This window comes from Macadamia integrifolia, chromosome 2, assembly GCF_013358625.1.
Source record: "Macadamia integrifolia cultivar HAES 741 chromosome 2, SCU_Mint_v3, whole genome shotgun sequence".
NCBI lineage: Eukaryota > Viridiplantae > Streptophyta > Magnoliopsida > Proteales > Proteaceae > Macadamia > Macadamia integrifolia.
In genome coordinates, this window is record NC_056558.1 from 27,356,596 (window position 1) to 27,382,838 (window position 26,243).

The following is a 26,243-nucleotide window of genomic DNA, read 5'->3' on the forward strand; positions in this document are numbered from 1 at the left end:
CCCCCCCCCCCCAAAAAAAAATTAATAATAATAAAGAATTGAGATATAAAGAAGAGGGGTTATCATTACCAATTGGCGATGGAGGAGAACCCAGCTTCACCGAGCTTGCAACCAGAGAAGCGATTAACCGTTCCTCTGCTGCGATCAACAAGCTTGCGAACAACAGACTCGATGCGATTAGAGTTGTTACAGCGCCGACACCATTTCTCGATATCGATGACGCTCCAGCAATAGAGTCCAGTAATGGCGTCACTCCACGACTTGCAGACGAGGGGAATGGAACGGACCAACTCGTCCGTGGCGATACGAGCAAAAATATCAAACCCAATAATTCAGGGCTAAACCCAGACCAGCCGCCCGAGCCGGAGACAGAACCGGCATCGGAAGTGATGGTTTGCCTCTCACCGACGGAGAGCGTCTTATTCGTCTTGTACGTCTTATACTGCCTCGTCTCCATTAGAATATGAGGTGAAGATTCTTCCGCCTCGAGTGTGGGGAAGAGGGTTTTAATCTTCTAGAGGAGAAGGAATCACTTTCGCCAATTTTTGACACGTGTAAAAAATGCAATGGTGTGTCACGTGTTGGATTTTACTGGATATGCGTTTCTGTTGAAAAAAAAAAAACGTAAGAACTCCATCTTATTGCTGTATGGGTTGAAATCGTCTGCAATTCCGATCTCGTACAATTTCGTGCAATACCACCTTCAAGCGGTGACACATGTATTGATACCAATACAATGGTCAAGATCTGGTACAACTAATAAAACATTAAATCAATGAAGAGGCATTTAAATCAGATCTAGACCATTGCATTGGTATCAATACACGTGTCACCTCCTGAAGGTGGTATTTCACGGAATTGTACAAGATCGAAATTGCAGACGATTTTTTTTCCATTGCTGTATGGAACACCAATTGAACCAATGAGAGGATATGCGACAGAATCTTTAGGGTAGAGCATCATCTATTTGCACACCTTGTCTATGAATGCTTCATGCACTAAGCAAGATAAGGTTATTTTTCCAATAAATAAATGAAAGGTGAAAGAACTCTCCCCTATTGGTGCATAAAACACTAACAAGCAGGATCAATGGGAAGACACATGCCAGCATCTTCAGTGCCGTGGCACACAAGGGCAGCATCGTCTTTTGTGTGAGTCTATGGGCATTTCTTGTGTCAACAGAACAATGATCTTTTCCCCATAAATTAATAAAGGTCGAAGGTTTGCTGTCAAATCATATGGCCTGCTCTAGAACTTGGGTCCAATGCGAGAGGCACACATGGGCATCCACATAAGGTAACCTATCTTTTATGGGCCCATTTGTCCAGGTGTAGGGGGCGCAAACTGAGTAGTGATCTTTCCCCTTGAATAAATTGAGGACAAGAGAATCATGTCCACTTGTGTGGCTATTCCACCAACCCGCAGGCCAATGGGTAGCACATAGAGACATCGAAAATCAATGTGGAAGATAGGGTGGTCTTTTTGCACCTATTTGCGTCTGGATGTAGGCACGCGAAAGCAGACAATAGGGGGCCTCGTTCGAATAAAATAGTTAGTAGATGCCGACGATGTAGACTACAAGTTCACTATCTGAAAAGATTGATAGCTATATTTAGAATAGCGGTGTCAAAACCTAGCCCGAACCAATAAAACAGATCGAAATGCACCAAGAAAACTCGAACTGAACCAAACCGATCCTTATTGGATTGGTTTTGAACTGAGGTATGTTGGGGCTGGCTGAAAACCAATCCAAACCAAACCAAACCAAACCAACCAATAATCAAACCGATAAAAAAAAAAAAAATTGATTATGAGATTATAAATTGGTGAATTGATTATCCATATTTTACAATATTAGTGAGAAAAATTTTTATTGTAGGAGGAATTGTTACAAATCATTGAATATTAGGTTATAAAGAGAGATATTGATTTGTAAATTCACTAAATTGTAATAATGTTTCCATTGATTTTCTTATTAGCTATACAAAACTAGTTGGATAGTCAAATGAATGATTGAATAATAAAGTTCATTTTGTGATTTCAATGATAGTTATGTTCTTAGTAATTTGTTATCCATTGGTTTCAATATTAGTTATCTTTCCCATACAACGATAAACCATGATTTAATCATAAATGTAAAATATTTCTCTTTTTTTTTGGGTCAAATCTTGTCACTATAAATTATAAATGTAAGATTTCATTATGGTTCAAGCCCAATAATAAACGGATCTAAACCCGATAGTAAAAAACTGAAATAAACCAAAACCACGTCGGACCAAGACCAAAACCGAAACCGACCAAAAACCAAAGTTCCTTAATGGATTGGTTTTGGTCTCCCTCATTCTTAGACCGAAACCGATTCAACCCATTCGATTGACACCCCTAATTTAGAATCGTCTGGAATCGTTCATTGGAAGCATAAAGAACACATCCTTAGAGTTTCATTTCTTGGTTTCTGTTTTAAAGGTACAAGACACTAATGATCTCCCCCCTCATCAGATTTGTGCCCCATAATGCCTAAAGTTGTTTTAACTCCCAGTGGGGGACCTTTCCTTCTTGAGTTGTGTAACATCAACCCCTTTCACTGCTGCTACAGCTGAATCTCCTCGCTTCATGATACTTTCCAGCGCTTCAACTTTCTCCGACAGCACTCGGATATTTGAGTTGGCCGACTGTATCAACTTATCTGCAGTCTCTAGTGAAGTGCATAACTAGGATAACATAGCATGACAATAAACTAGTTAGAAATGCCAAAATGCGGTAATGAAATAGCGTTCCAGTGAAATACTCTAGTTCAGATCATCTTCACCTTCAGTGTCAGAGCTGTCCATGAGTGGTCTGTCCCTGATAATGCCTCATTCAACTGGTTGTAATTTTCCTGATTTAAGAAGCATGGGTGATATTCTTAGCAATGATCAATAATTAGAGAACTACCATTTCTGTGTAATATAAATAAAACACTATGCACAAGCTATTCACATTTGTAAGGAATGTTGTGCACCCACCCTTTTTCAGTCTCTGCATTAAAAGTTAAGATTGAGTTTTCCAACAGTTTTCCATCAGAGTACCAAATAAATCAAGTATTCATTTCCAAATCAATTGGCAAACAAGTTATATTCTAAAGTGGACTCAAGCAACCAAAATGACTTTCTCTGCTACTTTATGTGTCGATTTGGAAATTGAAGAGTGGTTTCATCAGAAAAGAAAGGGCTTAGTTGATCCGTTGTTTGACTAAATGTTTTGATCTGCAGAGGTTACAGCATGATGTCCTAATATAAGAAAGAATTTGAACATTGAATGCTGTTCCAACTGGGAACAGCATCAGAAAGAGTGAAAGGGAAATAACACAATCTAGTCTCACTAGGTCTTACTTTTAAATTAGTGGTTGCAATTCCCCAGTGACTTCGGCAGCTACAACTCAGAACCAGTAAAAAGTCAACTCGGTTACCTCCATTAATCAAATGAATATCACTACAGCATGGATTTGCAGAAAAGTTGCTGCCAATTTTGCCTGATGTGTAAGTTCACTTGTTCATAATCTTAATGAAATCTATCACACTCGTGCCTATCAGAAAACAGAAAAAAGTAGGATAAAAGAACCTCAGATCTAAAGACCGTTATCAATCTCACATTGAGAAAGCATCTAAATATAGGGGTGGCATTCTTATTGAAACCATCCAACTGACCCAGATTCAGTCAGCTCTAATCAAGAATGGAAACCTCAGACTGATCAAATGTTATTGGTCCACATGTAAAAACAACTACCGAGCAGATTTGCTCACTCAGGCATGCTGGGTCCATGTTTCTTTGTCTCTAATGATGGGAAACAAAGAAATAATATAAAAACAAATGTGTAACTGAGATAAATATGTTGAGAAAGATAGTGGCAAAAATAGGAAAGATAATTAAGAAAAAAAAAATTGAGGTTATTTAGGAGTGGCCCTGATGGAAGATAAGTTGAAGGATCATCGTTTAATGTGGTATAGCCTTTGCAGCAAAGGCCTTTGGCTGATGAGGTGTTACCAGCTAATGCTAGAGCAAATAATACCATGAAAGCTTTTGGGAGAGGACGACAGAGGTTACCTACATAGCAGCCTACCTTAGAGGATACCCTATGCATCGTACTTGAAATTGGGTATTTGGGTTGCATAACTGATGGATGGATGATACCCAAAAAGCTGAGCTTGAGTTGAAAGAATACAGTGGGAAAATGGAACCCCAAGTAGTCAACGACTGGATTTCCTATCTGTATGATTATTTAGATTGGTTTGACTTGACAGAACCCAGGAAACTGAAACTAGCTCGAGCTAAGTTAGTCAGATCAGCTAGGGAGTGGTGGAGAACATATGAAGAAGCTACAGATTCGGGGTACAAAACCAACCACTATGGAGGAAATGGAAAGAAGAGTTAAGGCCAAGTATTTACCACGTACATTTCAGAGCACGGCATTGGGATCAATTCAATACTCTACGGAAAAAACAAATTAACTGTGTCAGAGTACCTGGAGAAATTTGACACGTTAGTCTCACACAGGAATTGACGAGAGGACGATATTCAACTGGTTTCACAGTTCAAAACAAGGCTGAATCCGGAAATCAGGAAAGAACAAATGTTCACGATGTATCTGACCTTCAGATTGCTTTCAGAAGGCACTGTGGGCATAGGAGAATCTTAAGCGCCCCTCTAAGAGGTTCACTTCTCAAGCCGGGGAGTAGACAAAAGCCTACGGCTAGTGTTATAACAGAAAAACCTCTAGATGTGGCCAAGGACATTGAGTGCACCTATGATGATGAGGAGGAAACTCATGGGGTTAATATACTCTGCATGGCTCCATTGACTAAACTCAAATGCACCAAGGAAGTTGATATAGGGATGGTTGAGGCGATGGACGAAGAGGTCAAAGATATAGTTGCAGAGGACTTCACGGGCACACTATTCACCATAGTTGACACAACTGCTTATCCCAAAATCTTGAGCTATTAAGTGAGGAAAACAACAACGTATATCAACACTCCCTGCACGTGTACGTACACCCATACACACATAGCCTTGCATGTGACATGCACTCACATGGAAACACCATCAGATGGCACCGAGGAGAGAATATGTTAGGGAACCCTGCTGCACTTCCCAGGGATCAGACACTCGACCTCCCTACTCTAATACCATGTTATAACTGCTTATCCCAAAAGCTTGAGTTGCAAAGCAAGGGCACCAACAATGTTAAGTATGACTCTGATACAAATCAGTTTCATATGGAGTCGTCAGTTTAACAGAACATTAACAGAATAAAAAATCCAGAATGTGATTAGTCCAATCAATCAACTACAGTTGATTGATATTGATACTCAATATCATCACATAAAGGTATGGACTTCTCTAGTAAAGGAAAGTTCTCAACAAGGTTTTTAAGGAAAAAGCTTCTGCCCACCGATAATGACTCTTTACCAACCAGTGGCATTTGGGAAGCAAGAGTACCTCAAGAATTAATTGATTCAGGTTGATTATTCGTATTCTTACCATTAAGAATTTGCAGAATGGAGCTGTTCACCATGCAACTTGATGCCTGCCCTATTTACAGAAGTGTGAATGTGCTGGCCATGTTGTCAAATGTGATAACATTACTTTAGATATGGTTAATGTTTGTGAAGTTATTTGCTGTTCAATTACCTCTACCAGGTTCCTTTAGGGAGAATTTTTCTTTTTCTGTTTGGAAGACCAATGTCTACTGAACTTAAAAGAGTTGGTTGGACTGTCAAAAATGGTCCCTCATGCCATTGTTTGGACCATTTGGATTTTAAGAAATTTTCAGACCTTTGAAGGAGTTGGAAGGTCAAAATGATTAGTTTCAAAAACAAGTTTGGGATATGTTGGCTTATTGAGGTCAACAGCTTGAGGATTTAAATGGCTTGTCAAGTCAGGCATTGATGCAAACTTTTGAATTTCTGATTACAAGCTAATAGCTTTCTGTTTTTTGTTTCTTGTTTTATGCCTTTGCACTAATTCAGGGCCACTGTTATTTCTACAACGGTGTTAAAACTTTCAGCGATTGATATCGGTGATCTTCTTCTTATGTCCCTATTAATAATTCCATTTTCAAAAGAAAAAAAAAAATCCTAAAACACATCTTAATGTTGGTTCTAGTGCATAGATATCCAGAAAATCTTAAATAAATTATTGTTCATTAAGATTCACAAACTCCAGATTGAATTTATCAGTACGGTTGACATGAGAACTTTAGCATGCTTACGTGCCTTCAGTTCAACTTGCAACAACTCACACCTGTCGCAGAAAACACTCAACCTCCGGATATGCTATAAGAATTGTGCTGTGAAACCATGAAAACACCCATCGGATCTCACCTGTCATTCCAAAACCTAAAACCCATACATTTAATTCAATCCTCATCAGGGCTACAATTTAGATTCGAATCTTCCTCAAAAACCAAAAGTTCTTAGTTCTCTACCATTAACCGGGGTTTCAGTTTAAGATACTTAATTAAATTCGATTTTTCAAACTCATCTTTGTATTTATTCTCAGAAACCCAAACCAATCTAACAGAAAACAATTCTTAATGAAACATAATCAAAATGATGATAAAATTTCAAGTGGAAACAAGCAATTAAGCAGTCTTGGATCTTTAATGAAAGCAAAGATAGTAAGAGAGTAACCTTGAAGAGTTGGCTGAGATTCGATGGTGGAAGAGTAGCATTGACGGTTGATGATGATGGAGAAGATGTCAAGGAAGACGTTTCTAGGTTTTCCCCCACACTGGCTTCGTCACCGACGTCGCTCAGCAGATCTCCTATGCTCAGCAACGGTCCTCCCACTCCTCTCATCTCCTGGACCATTCGACATCAAACCCGCGGATTAACCTTTTACCCTCTCTTTCTCAGGGTTTCAGATATTGGTCCGAATCGGCAAAGACCGATCCGGATCTGCCCGAATCGGTTAATTTTATTCCTACTTTTTATTAAAAGTTCAATTTACGATTAGCCATGATCCAATACCAATACCCAATCCAAGATCAACCAGATTTCAGATACAAAAAATGCTTCAGATGCTTTGGAGAGTTGAAGATAAGCATAGATACGGAAATCTCCAAATAAGTTTTAATGTTTCGAACTACGATCCATGTAGATCAACTTTGCCTTTTTCCTTTTTTTTTTTTTTTTTGTGCTTACTAATTTTCATGAATCATAACTCTTAATGTGACTGTTTTACAATTGAAAATGATGTGACCATGTCAACCGTTGTATAGAGAAGACATGGATTATATTACTCATCTGTCAAATTTTTTTTAAACTCAATTAAATATATTTATATTTGCTGGATATTATCTTTTTCTTTTATAGAAAACCCAATCAATCTATGCCTCTAAATGCATGGGTATATATATCTTCATATATTTGGATTTTGATCTTCTATAGTGCAATAGGGCATTTATCATGTATTCAACCCCTAGAAATTTGTTGGGCTACGTGCAACCGTCTTGAATTCTGTATTTAAATGTTTCAAATCACTGGATGGATGTCAAACACCCCCATTGCGCCATTGCGCCACAAAGGCATTCAGTCCCATATATTTTTTCATGTAATTAGAATAAATTGCGATTGTACATCCTTTTCTCATCATCCTGAATTTTTAGAACTTATTTTATTATTTGGTAAATTTTGTTCATGACTAAATTCTTTAGTTTACATCAAGTCATCAACCCCAACGTTATCCATTTTTTGGGCTTTCTCACCATTCATCATATTATGTGTTAGCTAGTGGGTCCAACAACGTGGGCTGCCCATCAAAGGCAATACTAACCCTTTATTTGAATATATATGGGTACCAATTGGACGCCTAATTAATTTAAGAGTATCTTCTTTCTATATACCATTTCTATGGCTTCAAAGTAAGGGAGCTTCAGGTTCAAAACATCAGGCATGTCTATGGAGTCGAGTTCTACTTCAGAAATTAGAGTTTGCAGGCAAAAAAGAACTGACAACGGAATTGGGTTTTCAAAAGAGATATGTATATATTATTAAATGTTGTTTTGAGTATTACCAAGCATAGAGTTCTGATTATATCATCACTTAACAATTCTTTCTCACAGATAGAGACGATTGATAGTTAAAACTTGACAGGAAGTGAAGGGCTGGCTGATTTGTTTATTATTAGACAGTTGAAGGGTATTTTAGTAATATTTCCATCAAATACATGGTGGGATCCACAATATAAGGAATGGCCATAAAAGGGTCGTAATCTCCTTCACCCTCGGATTCGCTTCCCCTTCTCCTCTTACCTGTTCCGGTCAGTGAAATCCATTCTGGAGCTGCTGCGGATAGCGGAAGGCTGGAAAAAACGAGAAGAATGGAGTGGATCCACTCTAACTTGCGCTGGTGGTTGGTTGACCACCCAGTGGTGAGCAATTTCGAGTGGAAAGAAGGCCAGACATGGGGCGCCTCTTCTCAGTTCGTCGCCACCACAGTCCTCACGTACCTCTCCCTCACCACCGTCCTCCACCTCAAAACAACCTCCGCCACCCCCTCCACGTCACCCACTCCTCTCTTCCTCCGCCTGATCTCCGCCGTCCACAACCTCATTCTCCTCCTCCTCTCCATCATCATGGCCATCGGATGCACCCTCTCAACCGCCTCTCAAATGAAGGATATCCGTTGGATCTTCTGCTTCCCTCCTAATACCCCACCTAGTGGACCCATCTTCTTCTGGGCCTACATCTTCTACCTCTCTAAGTTCCTTGAATTCATCGACACAGTCCTCATCCTCCTATCACCTTCAACAAACAGACGGCTCACGTTCCTCCACGTTTACCACCACGCGGTGGTGGTGGTGATGTGTTATCTCTGGCTTCACACCTCGCAGTCTCTTTTCCCTGTGGCTCTGGTTACGAACGCCTCTGTTCATACGGTGATGTATGGGTATTATATGCTGTGTTCGATTGGAAGACGACCGTGGTGGAAGAGATTGGTAACAGATTTTCAAATCTTGCAGTTCGTGTTTAGTTTTGGGGTTTCGATGGTGATGCTTTGGTTCCATTTCAATGGTGGTGGTGGTGGTGTATGTTGTGGGATTTGGGGTTGGTGCTTTAATGCTGTGTTTAATGCTTCTTTGATGGTTCTGTTTGTTGATTTCCATTCTAGGAATTATGCTGGAAGAAGGAAGAGAGAGAAGGACAAAAAGTCCTGATTCTTGATCTTGAATCTCTCTGGGTCTTGTACCCAAAAAAATCTTGTCGATTGATAGGAGAATGTTGCATTAGTTGATTCTGATTTCTATGGTTTTATATGAAAATTCCAAGTGGCAGATCATATGAGGTTCAAATTGTATAAGAAATGTACCCCTAATTCTTTTTTATCTGCTATCTTACAGAACACTAGCTAGCCTACTGAGCGCTACCTACCGCTAATTCCCCTCCGTTTTTTCTTTTATAACAACTAATTCCCCTCCTCAAATGTCAAATTTCATCCCTATAATCTATTTGAGGTTTTTAAGTGGTAAATCATTGCTTCCAAAATCCATGGTGGACATACAATGATTATATACCATTACATGGGAAAATATTTAATTGAATCAGATTGAAATTTAACTCACTCAGTGGCTAATCTAGAGCATGACCTCATCATCCAATGGATAGAATAACTATCTTCTGCCCACGTGGCAAGACATGTAAAAATGGTTCTAACAATAGATATGTAAAACATTTTTCTAATATTATATATTCAATACTTGGCAAATTACTGTTATCACAGAGATCTGTTATTTTTTCGAAGTCACACAATGCATAATGCATGTATTCTACCATATGGATAGATGATGTATTCAAATTTTTATTTTTTTTGGTGCAAAGGCCCCACAAGAAACATCCTTTTTGACTGTTGGATAGAAAAGACATCGCTTAGATTAGCCCCAAGTTAAATTTTGAAGTACAATTCTATCAAATACTTTCTTTACAATGGCATGCATGTATACCATAACTCTAAACCGTTACCCAAAAAATAAAAACCGTCACTCAATATTGTGCACACCCCCAGGCCCCAACTTTGAATGGGAATAAATGATTTAGATTAAAATTCATAAAAATTGATTGATTAGATTAAACACCACATTCCGTTTTTACATGGATAACTACCCTAAACATTTTTTATAATATGAAAATAGTTATTATTTCACTATAAACTTTTAGTGGGAGAGGGTTTTCTAAGAGGTAGCATGACCCTGTACTAACACATGGACCAATGGGAACACATATTGATGTTCAACATTTCCATTTTTCATGAGGTAGGTGGTCATTTAACCCCTCCTTGTGTCTGAGGGCAGAGACCATGCCGCCTTCTAGTTTCCTTTTTCCTTTTTTTTTTTTTTTGACGCAATAAAATTTGAATAATGGATGAGCCTTTTATATTGAAATTTGAATGCTAATATATGTTTCCCAATGCCAGGATTACATCCAATTAGTACACCTGATACGTGCATGGTTTGCATGGGCATTATCATATTAAAGGGTTTGCACGGTGATGATCCAGTTGGGATGTTAAAGTCTCTACTGGATAAGCAAATCTTTCCTTCAAATTTTGGCGATAGCAGCTCAATTTTTAATGTAGGGCCCTGTTTCATCTACGGATGCCACTTCCCATATATCAGGTAAAAGTGCAATCCAGTTAAAAGTACAATCCTAAATAGGAATAATGGCACCCAGAGATAATATTGTTACTATAAAATAGACCTAGAAACAGATCCACGAATACCATCAATACCAGCAGCCGCAATGAAGATGATAATAAATACAGAAGTTACGACGTACTGGTTTAGGGATTCAGTCCAAAACACAAACCAGCAATGTAAAGACGGACCCCCTACGCTTTCGCTTAAGCGTATCTCTAAAATTGCATTCAAGGTAAAATCTTGGTTTATTTAATCATCACGGACTCCCAAACACACATCTTTAATGTGGGGCTATGTATTTTGTAAAAGGGTTTCCATGATATGGGAAAACTATAATGCATAACAACTACCTAGTGTAATTGATGAGCTGTGGTGCATAAAAAACTCATGCTCACCAGGAGGTCTCAGGTTTGAATCTCCTAGTTGGTGAGCCGTGGTGCATACAATGCATAGAAGATAAAACAAATCTCTTTTTTCTTTTTTCTTTTTTTCTTTTTTCTTTTTTTTATCTTCTTCTTGGGTACCAAGATAAACAAGTCTTGCCATGAACTTAAAACTAAATCATCGCATAGAGTTGTAATGGCAATCCAGCTTATGCTCAGCCGCTCAGGCGTCTGGTGTACACTGCTCCCTTTGCATGTATTCCTCAAATGGATAACCAAGTTTCTGATTCTCAAGTGCCAAGTGTACTTCTGGAAAGCCACATAATTTTACCTCAAACCTCAAGTGCATACACAGTAAAACATTTCTTATTCTAAATAAGCATGACATTATAAAGAATACAGCTATTCCATGAGAAGATCTTATTATACTAAGAAGCAAAAGCAGGTCTCTAAAGGGCTGAGATATGAACACATTTTAAACCAGACAGCAAGTATCTGATCTTATTAAATATTGAAGAATCAATTACCAAAGAGATATACCAGGAAACATTAACATGAAAAGCAGAAGTGATTAGCAAAATCATGGGCCTGCAATTTCCATGATTTGATCTGCCCCCGAGGCACCACGGCTTTACCTGCCTTTGACTGTGGTAGCAAAACCTGCTTGATCTAGGGCTGTGAGAATTCAAGAAAGAAAGCACATTAATTCCTTTAACAATAAAATGTGAATAACTAAATTCCAAAGCTAATAACAGTATCAGAAAGATAATTTGGTGAAATCCAGATGTTCTTAAGGATTAACTAGTGCATACTGATACGGAAAGAACAACCTCAATGATTAACAATCCAATTAAAGAGCTAAAACGGTTGTCTTTGACATTACTAGTCTTTGGTATCACAATAGTGGATTCTTATGTCCACCTTTTCTGATTCCTTTGTACACAGTAAAATGGGGTCACAGATGACGGTCAGAACAGGAGTACTAGAAACAATAACATGTATTACAGTTTTTAAAAACCAATTAGTCAATAGTACATTGTTAATGAAAAACACAGCACATTGTGGAAAAAATACTAATCCCTCAAATAGTAAAGAACAAGGAAGAACTGCCCAAAGATGCAGACCAGAACAAAGGTGTAGATAAAGTATGTGCCCAAAGACGATCTTGCAAAAAAAAAAAAAAAAAAACATTTTGAACACAAGCAAATTGTTTGCCCAGTGATCCAGGGTTAAAACTTGATAAGCATTAAAAGATCATTTAAATAAATAAATGGAATAATGCTAAAGATGATTTAATATGGTGTATCCTCAATGCCCAAAACATAAAAAGCGAGAGTGGCAGTGAGTAAGAGAGCATCAAATTTACATTTTGGTAAAATTTGAGAACACCTTCAGAGAGTGGTGTATATATATACATGTGTGTGTATATACACATACATATATGAAGGTATGCATGTATAAATACATAAAACATATAAAATTACAATAATTTAATCTAAAATGAAAAAATTGATAAGAGCATTGTATGTGTCAAAGGCCATGTGTGTGTGTGTTTGCGTGTGTGTGTGTGTGTGTGTGTGTGTGTGTGTGTGTGTGTGAGAGAGAGAGAGAGAGAGAGAGAGAGTAATAATTTTATTCATTCACCATTTTTACAATCTAATAGAAAATGGGGGGAAATGGTAAGAGAGTTGAGCAGGAGGATCAGCAAGTCTTGTTTGTCGAAGGTTGTGTATCACACACACACACAGAAAGGAGGGCAGAGCCAGGTTTGTGATTAGAAGAGACGAGCAAAGCCCCTGTTTTGGGGTACAACATGATTCACCCCTCCATTTGATGGAGATGAGTGGGGGAAAAGGGCAGTGTGGGTCATCAGAAGGGGAACAAGATCACGCATTTTGATTTGGTCCAAAGGAGCAGCTCTCTGAAACAAAGGCAATTCAGGAGACTGGTAGTTGATTTCACTGGAGGTGGTTTGATTTAAGTCAAGAGGAGCAAATTAATCGACAAGGTGATGGTAATCTGGTTAGAGCCAACTTCTATTTCTCTGTTTCTAAAGGTTAAAATGTACTACCAAATCCGTTGAAGTTGCAGGCTCAGAATCACAGAATTGTGTTCTGTTAACTTCCCATCCAAAAATTTCAACCACTCTCACCCTCACCTCATCAATCTGTAATCTAAGTGCGAGTTTGATGCCCCTACTTGACATATTAGAGCATTAACGGTGAAACATGATATGAATAGAACTACAAAAGAGACCTGTCTAAAGTAAAGGAAATGAAGGTGGGTAAAATTCAATAAGTGCAAAACCAGTTTCAAAATAGAAGAAATAAAACTGACTAGCAGAACAGGATCACCAAACAGAGAACTAGAGAACAGTCAGGGAGAAAATTGATAACTTGTAACAGAGTGACAAGATGGGGCAGCTTTGCTGGTCGAGTGCTAATAAGAATCACTAGAGAAGGCCCGGAAAATGTACATTAAAACAGAACTCTAGATTGGGCTGTGCATACAAGCCCTAGCTAACTGGAAACTAAGTTGGATATCCATAACTTGAATATCAACTAATAGTTCTCAGAAATTGAACCCAGATTTCAGAGAGCTGATGACCAAAAACTAATATGCAAGCTTTCAGATATATAAGATCAATATTCAGAGAGAGATTAAAGTGGAAAGCAATCAGCAAACTTGAATGAAACAGGGGAGCCACAGGTTTAGAAAAGGAGATTCTGATCTGCTGTGTGATAGAATTAGAAAATAGAAGATTAGAAGGTAAACAGGCCGGGGGAATCCACCAAATTGACCAGAGAATCTACTCAAAAAGACGTACATAAACCACAGCAGATATGGAGAGAACTGACCTGTGTTTCATAAAATCAAGGTGTAGGCTGTGAGCCTTTACATTTATATGGAGATTGACTCATGAACTGTTTTGGACTGATTGGACCAAATCCCAGACTAATAAGGAAAACATAAATCTCTGACACACTAAGCTATCAACCAACCTATGGGAACTCATAATCCGTCTAGGATTTACATACCTTTCACATTTCAGAAACTACTGTCCTAATTCCAGCCAATACTATTCACAATCAAACATATAAAAGCAAGGCAAAAAATAACTCCTAAACTGACCCCACAACCAGAACTGGATTGGATTCCTAATAAGTCGAGGAATGAACCACCGTGGGACCAATTCAAGTCCTCCTTTTCTTCTTTGATTCTGCTTAATCCATTCAAATTCAGTTCTATAGTCTCTATATAAAATAACAGGAAATCATAGAAACCTGCAAGCATTCAATAACAGTCCAGGACCAGAATACAATAATAGGACAACGATACATTCTTGTCAACTATGAACAATACAATAAATCAACTGGCAGCAGGACAGTGCCCCAAGGCTATAGGCTGAAGATCTGGAGGATTCCCCAACTAAACTTTGACAATTTCATTTACTTGTATAAACCATTACATGGACTAAACAGGTTAACAGAACAGCCTCATCCTACAAGACTGACACAATTAAGACAATATCAAGTTAATTATTGTATTAATTGGTGATCAGCTTTCCCTCTAGTAACACATTATTCTTTTAACATCTCCAATGCTCAACACAGCATCTATGTGCTCTCTATCTAGACCAGGTAATAAAGTAGCGCAAAGAATGATCTCAACAAATAATTAAATAACTACTCCCAGCAAAATTTCCTATGACTGATGCCTAAATAATCAGCTTTCCTACAACTTTCCCAGAGGAACTTTTATTACCAATAAAATGAAAACCCAAAACTGGAGACCTTACTTTAACAGCAACATTTAAAGAAGGGTAAGAATTAAAGAATAGGAGTAACTTTTACAATGCATCCGACCAATTATAAGAGAAGAAAAAAGTGAGAGCTTTAGCAACTATTACCTCAAAAACTCCCTCATACATGTGTACCATTTCGCTTCAATCCTGTGTGCTTTGAGTAACTCTCTATCAAGTATTTTGACAGCAGATATTGTATAAGAACTCAATCCATTTCAGTAGGATAAAAATTTTTCCATAAAATGGAGATCAACTGATTGGAATTTTTTGTCTGAAGATAGAAAAGACCACAAGTAGATACATTTCTGTCCAAAAACCAACCTGCCATAACTAGTGCTCCTACATAAAGGAATGACTATAGCAACTGAGCACATAAGTTTAGGGCACGGAAAAAGAGGGAGAGAGGGAGAGAGAGAGAGAGAAATGCTCACAGTTAGTGTTTTCTAATGCAGAACTATACAGATGACCTATCACTGTCTGGTATGAGTTTTTGGGAATGGATCTATTCTAACACCAGAAGGCCTAAAGGCACATCGAAGGGTTGAAACAGAAAAGAAAAAATGCTACCAACAAGACTGGTCGGTACATATCGGACCAATAAAGTATCAAGACTTTAAACCTTGGTAGTTACATGTAACAATATATATATATATATATATATGGGAGAGTGATAGGTATGCTAGCGGGTTACTTAGGAATCTTACGTGCTAGCAGAATTTTAAGCGTAGGATTCAATCACCTTAAATAAAACCATTGGATTGAGAGAAGAGGTCCCAACCTTCAATCCACCGCTAATGCACCTTCTCCCCCCCCACTTTTTTTTTCCCTCCCTGCTTGACCTGAATCCTCTCCCTCTCACCGCCCTCTACTGGATCTCCCTCCTCCCGCCGCTCCGCCTCTTTAGCCTCTATACAACTTGCCACCCCTTCCCAACACTCGGTTCAACAATCCTTCTTCTTCTTCTACCTTTCTCCTTCTTGTTCGTCTCTGTACAAATCCCCGCCCCTGCCATCGCCATCGCAACACGACCTTCACCATTTGTTTTTACCAAAATCCCAACTCCCTCTACCTCGACTGACCACAACCAGGCTTTGCTTCCCTCCCTCTGCTAATTAACATCCCAGCCAAGGTGAGGGTTAATCTCTTTTGCAAACCTGCACCCTCACCTTGCTTGCAATCCCACCTCCTCTATTTTCTATTATGTGCTTATTCTTCAGTTACAATCCTGCTCCTACACTTAACGTTGCTTTTCCTATTTTTCTAAACTTTTTTTTTTTTATTTCATTCTCAGTAAACATGTTGAAGCTTAGGCAAGAGAATTTGTTCTGTTATCTCTTTTTTATTTTTCGCTTTTTCTTTCTCCTCCTTGTCTCTTATCAACGAGATTCAAGGAAAGCAAATTGTTGATCTTCACGATAATCTCGCTTTCGGTTTCTCTCTCTATCTCTCTCCCCTTTTTTCCCTCTTTATATTTGTGTGTGCATGAGGAAGAAGGAATTGAATGGAGAAAGAAATAGGAAGTGCAGATTTGGGAGAAATGCTTTGTAGAAGAGGAAGAGAGAGATAGAGAGAGGCAGCAGGGATCGACAATTTTTTTGGAAAGGAGGCAAAACCAAAGACAGAGGAAGAACAGAGTATGTGAGAATGGAGCTGCCTAAGTTCAAATGGGGTTTTAAAGTTGAAATGGAGATCTGTTCTGAAATTCTCGTCACATGAAGATTGTGGGGTCTGACGATGGATCTAATTGGCTCTCGACGAGGGCGGAACGTTGAGGTAAGCCAGAGAAGATACCATTATATACCCGTCTGTGTCCACCAAGAAGCTTTTGTCTTCTGTTCGGGGACGGGTTATCTCCTAAGGTACAGCTCTAGTGCTCTACAATTTGGAAAACTTTGTCCTTTCTTCTATTTCAGATTTGGGAGAAAATGCTTTGTAGGGTAGAGAGAGAGAGAGAGGCAGCAGGGATCGACAATTCTTTTGGAAGGGAGGCAGAACTAGAGACTGAGAGGAAGGGGAAAGGTTGAAAAAGAAGAAAGACCGTAGAGTGGCGGTATTGGGCAGATCATATAAGACAACTGTTACCAACGGATGAGATTTCTTATGTTTCATCTAAGCGCTAACAGATGCTAGCATGCCTAATTCCAAGGTAACCTGCTAGCATACTTGGCCTTTTCCCTATATATATATATATATATAAGTAAAAAAAATAATGAAAAATAAACTATCAAAAACAAATAAAAAAAGAGTTGATTTCATGATTTAAATACGCTTAGTTCAACTTAAGTCAACTAGATTATCCAAAGCAAGTTAAGGAGTCGCTTGTGTTAATATTGTTTTGTATTGCCTTCAGATCACTTATATGGATCTTGCTTGGTATTCCCCTATCTTGGGCCAAATCTTCCCAAAATCATTTTTCTCTCACTACCTTGATCTGCATCCATTCAGGCCTTCGCCTAATCCTTTTTAAGCCTTCAACTTATGCCAACTCACTCATCACTAGCAAGGCAATCGATCTTCCTTGCAATTTGCAAATAACCAGGCCATCAGTCAAATTACTCACATTATTATCAACTATTTGGTGCTTTGCCGAAGACCAACAACTACACTCCCTCTTTTCTAGTCTAACCACTCATTCATTCTAACATCATCAGCACAGCCTCTTCCACTCATTCTCTACCAGAAAGCAAGGCATGAGTAAATCACACAGAACTTCAGAAGTACCTCTCCACTTCTATCAGCTTTTTCATGCTCCAATTTTGTGGACAATATCCTGTTCAGCCTCTCCCTCCTAGTTGATGGAAAAAATGAAAGTAAGAAGTAAGTCCCTTCTAACTAACAAGTTATGAAGAAACTAACAGCCAATCTGCACAAGAGCTTGAAGGAGAGGAGAGAAGAAGAAGACGCAAAGCAAGAAGAAGAAAGAGCTGAACCGTGAAGATTCAGTATATCAATTATGGCCCTCTCAACCTGTATATATATATATATATATAGATATATAACCTTGCCATTAATTAATGCAAATCAGAATCTAAGTAGGATTGATACATGTCTAGATCTAAAACTCATAAATAACCAAAAAATAAAAATGGAAGAAAAGACACCACGATAAGGACACTCCCCCTATCATGGTTAGCTACACCTACAATGTTGTACGCCCATGGTACATAAATATTGAACCTCCATGGTACACTCTTCAACACTCCCCCTCAAGCTGGAGCATATAAGTCACCCATGCCCAGCTTGGACCAATCATTCTGGAAGGTACAGATGCTTGGTAAACATATCACTCAGCTGATTTGCAGAAGAAACAAATGGAGTAAAAATTAATTTCCTCATAACAGCAATTTGCACAAAATGATCGTGTTTGGTCCTTTCATGAAACACCGTTGCTGGAAATGTGTATATATAGCAGCTTGATTGTCATAAAACATCTTCATCGATTTAGTAACCGGGAAAATCAACTCTTGAAGTAATGACTTCAACCAAATTAATTCAGTTGTAGCATGAGTCATAGCCCATACTCAGCTTCAGCATCAGATCTAGCCACAATCTTTTGGTTCTTACTTCTCCACGTGACAAGAAAAAAAAAAGGCCTACCCAGTGCACAATAAAGAGGCCAGTCTAAATTACTACAGCAGATTTTAGAACACAGACAATTAAGGTGAGCAACATAGGAGAATATTTCAAATAATCCACAGCATATGTATGTGTATAACCCTTCAACCAACTGGGGCGTGAGTCGTTCAATTGAGCCATATGAGATTGTACAAGATCTTTACCTGGAGGCAAATCCATAAGAGTCCATCTCTAATGAGAAAGAAAGCCATCCATTTCTGTTTCCATAGCCTCTTTTCACCCAGGATGAGATAAAGCCTCGTGATAATTTTTCGGAATGGAGTTAGTAGACATAGAAAAAGCAAAATTACATAGCGGAGATGGAAGGTAAGATATAGAAACATAATTTTCTAAACGTAAGCGATCATGGATTTTTTTAGAGCAAAGAACAACCAGTAAGTCAATAGGAGACGAAAAGATAGGAGGAACCTTAGACCAGGATTAGACTATATAGTGGGCTGAGCAAAGACTGCTGAAGTAGACTGCACTGCCTTCTTACGATGAAGATAAACTTGCACGGGCGCAAGATTAGTAGTGGCAAGAACATCATCAGAGGGAACAAGTATAGGAATAAGGGGCACAATCAGTATCTGCATTTGAAGTAGAAATAGGAGCAGGGAGGGAACAATATGAAGTATTCTAAAAAATGTAACATTGGCACTAACAAACTGCCAATGAATAAAAGGATCATAACACTTGCACCATTTCTGAGAAGGAACTGAAAAAAAAATACACTTGACAGACCTGACAGACAATTTATCAACTAGGGCTGTAGGTACTTTGAAGGCAGCATAGGTTGTTGCAACCAAAAATAGCAGTCCTTGAATGAACTACCAAACCATGTGAAAATGAAGAAACTAAGAATCAATCTGCACAAGAGCTTGAAGAAGAGGAGGAAAGAAGAAGAAGAAGAAACAAAGGAGGAAGAAGAAAGAGCTGAACCACAATAGATTTAGTATATCTATCGTGGTTTTCTCAACCTGTATATATAGCCTTGTTGTTAACTAATACAAATCAGAATCCAAGTGGTACAAATCTAGATCTAAAACCCATAAATAACCAAAAACATAAAAGAAAAGAAAATATACCATGATAGGAACACTCCCCATATCCTGGTTAGCTACACCTACAATATTGTACTCCCATGGTATACTCTTTAACAAAGTTTGAAAACAAAAAAAAGCAAAGAGATAGTGTGTCCAGGGAAAATTTTTCTGAACCTTAACCAAATAGAAGTTGCGGACATTAGAAAAAGAAAATCATGAAGATTATTCTTAATAGGCCCAGAAGGGAATCCATGATGAAGCATATAGAAAGGATAAAGCTACTCACATATGGTAGGAAGGAGGTGCCACCAATACTGAGATTAATAGTGGAGGATATGTTTGTAGTATTATATTGAGTTATGTCACAAGCACGAAAAAAAAAAAAAAAAAAAAAAGAAGAAGGTAGTCTCCAGCATCTAAACACTGATAGGAGTATAGGACTGACCAACATTTGTTATCAGCAACAACCTTTGATGTGACTTAAAACCATCCAAAGAACCCCTCTGTAAAATCCCTGCTTGGCTAAGTCATCAGCTCTAATTGACCAAAATGAACAAAAGCCAAAGCAAGTGCATGAGTCTGTTGGAAAAGTAAGAATCTCCATGACCTGCCATATCTTTTATGAACCATCCAATACCCACAACAGCACTCTCAGCCAAACCAGAAGCCAAGAGATATACCTCACTTCAGGCCTCATGCAAGGGTTAAGAGTCGCAATCCAAACGAAGTTCTTCACTGGATGCTGGCTTTGAATGTGGACACCACTGTGAATTGGATAAATCACACCAATCCACGTCTATGACAAGATCATAGACACATACAAATGAGAATCACATCTCATGTCAGACAGTTATCCACGGGCTCAAAATTCCAAGCGCTCCACCCGGAGCTAAAAGATATCCATGGAGCCAAAGATTGATTTGTCTTATGACCACTAATACAATAGACTACAGAAGAGAACTTGCCTCCCCACAGGCAGACAACATTACTATGCAGATAAATCAAGGGTGGAGATTCATCAGACAGATCATTTATCTTATTAAATCTAATTTGGGATCATAGATCAGAGATTAGAGCAGAAAAGTGGAACACACAGATTATGACTAAAAGCTATCCCAGTTTTGCGACTGAAACAGCATCAAACTAAAGAAAGCAAATTTTAAGCTCAGAGTTACAAACTCTACAAACATCACATATACCTCCAAATTTCAGTCAAATCATCAAAGAATCAGGGAATCCCACTAAATCAGAATATAAGAAGAAGACATGAGAGGAAACAGAATGTATTTCAATCACCCCTCAAGCTCTCCACAATCAACGGTTGCTCTGACTTTCTGAAGACCTCATTAAAGCCCACAGAATTGGTGTCTATTGAAACCTTCCAGGAACCTCTATCATCAATTGACTGAGTGAAATAACAACCATCATAAGGTCATATATGATAAACATGAAGCATAACAATCACATGTAAGAAAATTTTCAATTTTATACAGGACAATGACTGTTATATGAGCAGTTTCCAAGCTAGCAAAGGATCGATCAAAGAAAGCACGGAAAAGATGTCAACATTTCACATAGATTCAGGTGATCTTGATAGTTAGCAAGAATTTCATGTCAACAGCCATGAGTGATATTAAAAAAGGAGGTCAGCTTGAGATGCACCAACCAATCCAATGCAAGTACCAATCCATTTCCTTCCAGCCAAACAATTTAGACTCTTGCACACAAACTAGGCTCGTACGGCAACCCAACAAGGTTATTCCGTCCCATTGCCTGCGACTTGCTCACGTCATTCTCCGGCAGCCAATTCCAAGTACGCTTCGACAAATCATAGATTATAGACTGCCATCCTCGGTGCGTACTAAAGCACAGAAGATCCCCATATCCCTGGCACTGTATCAACACCGAATGAGGTGAATGTATCTTCTTCAACACCTCATCAGGCATCTCCACAACCTTGACCCATTTCAAATTATCAAGCTCCCATATACAGATACTCCTAATCAGATAATCTTCCACAATCTTTCCAGCCAACAGCAACTTACCCTGACAGATTAGCAACGATGGGCACCGTAGATCGCCAGAAGGCATTTTCACATTCAAATCGATCCACTCCCTCTTCTCCATATCATAAGCAATCAATCGGTAACCTTGGGACGTATTGAGCGGAGTCGCAAGGCAATAGAAGAACCCATCATGCCAAATCGCGTGAACTTCGTACCAAAACTGCAAGAACTCTTGCTGGGAACGACAGTGTTGCTCCCACCTCTGCGTTCTCGAGTCGTAAACCTCAGTAATACTCTCATTACAGGTAGGTTCAGGGGTTCCAGTGACCAGAATCGTGTAAGACCCAGAAACCCTATCAGCAACCATGCCCACGATGTCGATGTAACGAATCTGGGGCATCTCAGGGAGGACCCTATGGGTGCTAGTGACGGGATTACAGACGATAAGAGTAGGATAATCGGAATTCCGATTGCGAAAGCAGAGGAATCCGCCTGAAGAGGCTAAGAGGAGTACCTGCGATGAATCGAGGGAACATCGTTCGAATAAGGGGAGATTATTCCACCAACCCGATCGAGGGCTGTAGGCGGCGACGGTTCGTCTCGTGTGGTAGACAAGGAACCAGACGTCTTTGGGGGAGAATTCACCCCAGGATTCAAGGAAGGAATTGGTAGTGAGGAGTTTGTTCCAGTGCTTGCAGACGCAGCGGCAGCGGAAGATAGTGGAGATCGGGAGGTAGGCGAGGATTCTCTCGGTTAGTTCTTCCGGTAATCGATTGAAGAGCGCTCCTCGTTCCACCATTGCTTATGATTCTTAATTCTTCGGTTGCGCTTCTTCCGAGGATTGATTCTTCCTAGAGAAAGGCGAAGGAAAGAGAGAGAGAGAGGAAACCCTAATGAGGACCAAAACCTAGATAGAGAAGGAGAAGGAGAAGGAGAAGGAGAAGGAGAAGATCCAGAGAGAGGAAGCATGAGAAGGATAAAAAAAGCGTTTCAGACAATAGAGATTTGTTCGGTCTTAATGGGTTCGGTTGGTTAGCAATTAGCATTTCGTGTGGGAGGTGTAGCAAAGGATTGCTTCAACCTTTCTTCGCTTCTGGGTAATTATGTAGCGTATCGATGATGTATCATGGTTGATGATGTGGCACCTTAATATTTGTGATTGCATCAGATCAGGGAGGTAGAATCCTTGATCACATGTGCGATCAAGGAGGTTTCATTTTTTTATGATGGGATATCGTTACACTGTAGACGATTGATCACCAATTACTCTTCCCCTTTTTATGGAAAATTAATATGAATACGGCAATTTATAAAAAAATAAAAAAATATAAAATAATATATATATATATATTTATATGAATACGGCATCATCCACAGCCGACACGTGGCAGGTCAATGAACCTTGCTCTTGGTGATGACTCATAATCAATAATCTTACCAAAAGGAAAAGACTCCTAATTAGTAAGGAGTTTTCGTAAGTTGGGTGGCATTAATACTAGTTTTTGGTTGGAGGAAGGATTGTTTTTTTTTTTTTTTTTTTGGTAAAAGGAAGGACTGTTTTCGGTTGGAAGATTTTTTAAACTATTGTATGAGAGATCTGGTGAACCCTGTCTCTCTAGCGTTTCCATGATTAGACTTAAGACCCAACTGCCTCGTGCAATCGGTATTTTCACGTTCAATTGTGTCTAAGTGTGAAAAACGTTAAACGAATAAGATTTCGCTGTGTACTTGTAAATTTCTTATGTCCAGTTTGCTACATATTTGTAGTGTGGTTTTCTTTCTATACAAGCAAGTTGAGAGAGATGTAAGGATGAGTATTGTAACCCTATCCTCCATTGATAATAAAGAATGATCGCATTTCACTAAGGACATAGGCAATCTTGTCGAACCTCGTAAATCTATGTGCATTGTGTGATTGTTTGTTTTTATTTTTCTATTACTTTTCTATATCATTTTAGGGCTGCGTTCTATAATGGCTAACCCTAGTTCTAGTTGGATGTCTATTTGGAAGAATGCTACTTACCTTTTTTTCCCTATGTTGATTTTGATTATAACCTAACTTTCTTCCATATGAACCCAATCAAACCATTTAAAAAAATGAGAATATATCAATTTTCTAGTGGCTTGGTTTTAGCATCAACAATTTTTTTGGAGAGGTCAAAATGAGATATTTTAAGATCTAAAATCTCGTCCGTAAATTAAATAGTTTTATGGTTTTCAGCATTAAATGGAATAGAAATTATTTTGGGCCATTTATAAAATTTTAAACTTCTTTTTTTGACCATTTTCATAAGTTGGAGGCCTAACAAGCACCATCTACTATCTTATTACTCAATGATAATAGAGAAAGTGTGGCTCTTGCACAAGCGCATGAGGAAGCATCAACATGGACGTCATTTTCTAATTCATAAGGGGTGAAGTGTGAACTGGTCATTTCGCTCGCTATTGTGGCTAGGTGTAAGGGTTACAGTCCTTCCCACATAAACCATTTTTCCATAATAATATTAATTATTTAACAACAACTAAGTAAATTTATTTATTCGAAAAAATCTAAGGTGTTCTATGTGATAGAAGGTGATAGAAATTAATAAATTTTATCGTGCCATTGCTAATCAACATCTCCGTAGACAAACTATTTCATACATTTTGGATTGATATTCGATTGGCAAAGGAGCACCCCTAAATCAACATGTTTCTTGAGTTCGACTCCCTTTATCCTCTTGGGGCCAGGCCCACAGTTTTTATGGTTCTCATAGGAACCGACGCTAACCTGACACACTCGTTAGAAAAAAAAAAAAATGTAATTAAATCTTTGATACACCATCCATTGCCCGTTTGTTTGCATCCCATAAAATAGTATTTAAATTACTTTGATCCTCTTGATCCTTGGTTTGTTGAAAGCTTCTTGGTTAAATTATATATGATGAGGAAAATTCAAAATTGATGTCTCTCCCTTTAAGAGGAAATTAAAGAGTCTGTGTTTAGTATTCTGGCATACAAGGCTTTCAGAGCAGGATGGTATTCAGTTTTACTTTGAAACAGAGAGAACCACCGTGGTGGTGGGTTACTGCACTAGTCTCCCCGAGGATTAGTCGAGGTGCGCGTAAACTGGCCTGAACACATTTGGTTAACAAAAAAAAAAAGAGAACCAAGAACAACCAAACCAAAGAGGAAACCATTGTGTGCTAGAATGATGCTAAATTCAATCCACAAAAACATACACATTCTAAAATATATATAAAAAAAATGTGTTACATGAAATAGATAAACAAAGGAAAAACAGGAAGAAGAATATGTTGGCTTAGGAATCCGACTGTTCTCCATAGAGTTCAAGGACCAGAGAATGATCGTAGGATTGGGGTGACCCAGAGCGTCGAGGAACCCTATCCATTGCACTGAATGAACATAAATTATGGTGTTGAATCAACTCCAATCATAGTAAGTGCATCATCATTGTAAGGAAAATCAGGGTAACAAAGCTTTGTACAATCATCTTGACACTTCTCCTGGGTTTCATGTTTGATAACAGACTTGTAGCAAGTGTTGTAACATTCTTCAGGTGTTCTTGGATCTGTTCCCGACGAGTCTGCGGTTGGTGAAGATGCAGGAGACGCAGGAGATGATGATGAAACCGTTGCTCGGGCTTGAGCTATGCACAACACAGTCATGGTGGAGATTAAAAGCAATGCAATAGCAATCTTTGTGCTTGCCATCTTTCTCTTTTGCTGCCGATTAGAGGGTGACGTTGCGGTTTTCATGCAAGGTGAGGGGAGAAGAGCCATGGAGCCATTCCATATATGGGCTTCCTAGCCTTTAGCCTTGTTGGGTGGGTAATGTGTGTTATAAATTAGTCACAAACAAACAAACTAAATTTCCTATATATTTCTCTTTCCCTAGAGTGGTAATTTGCTAAATTTGGTAGAAATTTGTTAGGGTTGTAAGTAGACTAATCAACAACAACAACAACAACAATTCATCTTTATCCCAAAAAAATGGGTGATTCATAAGAAGCCAAAAGTAACAGAAGAGGGAACAACTCAGAAAATTTTCAGATTAATGGGGTTTGTTATTATTATTATTATTATTATTATTATTATTATTATTATTATTATTTTGCTAACCAAGGTGTCCGGGCCAGTTTACACGCACTTCGACTAATCCTCGGGGAGACTAGCGCAGCAACCCACCGCCACGGTCTCCACTTAAATCGTAGATGCACAAATAGGGAATCGTGGGTTACCCAGATGGTTAGGGCCAACCAAAATTGACGAATTCGAAATCACTTTACCAATCAAAATTTTTATAAATTGTTTAAGAACAGAGGGTTCTCTTCCTTTTGTCTAAAGGACAAACTGTTGGATATGTATAGGGGTGTCAATTTGTCGATTTGGGATGATTTCAGTGTGAGAATGAGTGAATCCAGAATGATCCAACAAGGATGCAACGGTTTTGGCTTGTATTCGGTTAGTTTACCATGTAAATATATTCTGAAATATGAAAAAAAAAAAATTGATTTTTATGAATTTCAGGTTGATATCGGTTTGGTTTCGGTCTCAGTTCAGATTTTTTAAGCTCTGTTCAGTCTATCATCGGTTTCAATGCGGCCAGTTTGATTTTACAAAACTCCAGTTGACATGATCCAATAAGCTCATATCGATTTCAATCAGATCAGCGCAAAAAATTCAAAGATTCAAATGTGAAGATCGTCCTATAG

At 38.6% G+C, this 26,243-nt stretch overlaps 3 protein-coding genes and 1 pseudogene across 5 annotated transcripts; 1 reads left to right on the plus strand and 3 right to left on the minus strand.

Moving 5' to 3' along the window:
• Positions 1-489, minus strand: part of LOC122091807 — a 4,006-nt pseudogene extending 3,517 nt beyond the window's left edge.
• A 1,897-nt stretch (positions 490-2,386) lies between these two features.
• Positions 2,387-6,881, minus strand: LOC122072239. Its single transcript, XM_042636818.1, has 3 exons — positions 6,672-6,881; positions 2,810-2,878; positions 2,387-2,711 (listed from the first exon to the last, which is right to left on the minus strand). Exons 1-3 carry the CDS (start codon positions 6,849-6,851, stop codon positions 2,529-2,531), a joined length of 432 nt encoding a protein of 143 aa, XP_042492752.1. The 5' UTR covers positions 6,852-6,881; the 3' UTR covers positions 2,387-2,528.
• A 1,368-nt stretch (positions 6,882-8,249) lies between these two features.
• Positions 8,250-9,373, plus strand: LOC122072238 (elongation of fatty acids protein 3-like). The gene has a single exon (XM_042636817.1). The coding sequence runs from the start codon at positions 8,362-8,364 to the stop codon at positions 9,196-9,198; it is 837 nt and encodes a 278-aa protein (XP_042492751.1). The 5' UTR covers positions 8,250-8,361; the 3' UTR covers positions 9,199-9,373.
• A 2,089-nt stretch (positions 9,374-11,462) lies between these two features.
• On the minus strand, positions 11,463-22,565 carry LOC122091684 (F-box/kelch-repeat protein At5g15710-like). Of its 3 annotated transcripts, none has more exons than XR_006143992.1 (2): positions 18,642-22,565; positions 11,463-11,732 (listed from the first exon to the last, which is right to left on the minus strand). XR_006143992.1 is itself a non-coding variant. In XM_042661737.1 (2 exons), the coding sequence occupies exon 1, from the start codon at positions 22,326-22,328 to the stop codon at positions 21,234-21,236; it is 1,095 nt and encodes a 364-aa protein (XP_042517671.1). In that variant the 5' UTR covers positions 22,329-22,564; the 3' UTR covers positions 11,463-11,732; positions 21,190-21,233. The 3 variants fall into 3 exon arrangements, 1 of the variants encoding a protein (XP_042517671.1); XR_006143990.1 differs by having other exon boundaries at positions 14,968-22,565; XM_042661737.1 differs by having other exon boundaries at positions 21,190-22,564.
• Positions 22,566-26,243: the final 3,678 nt, after the last annotated feature.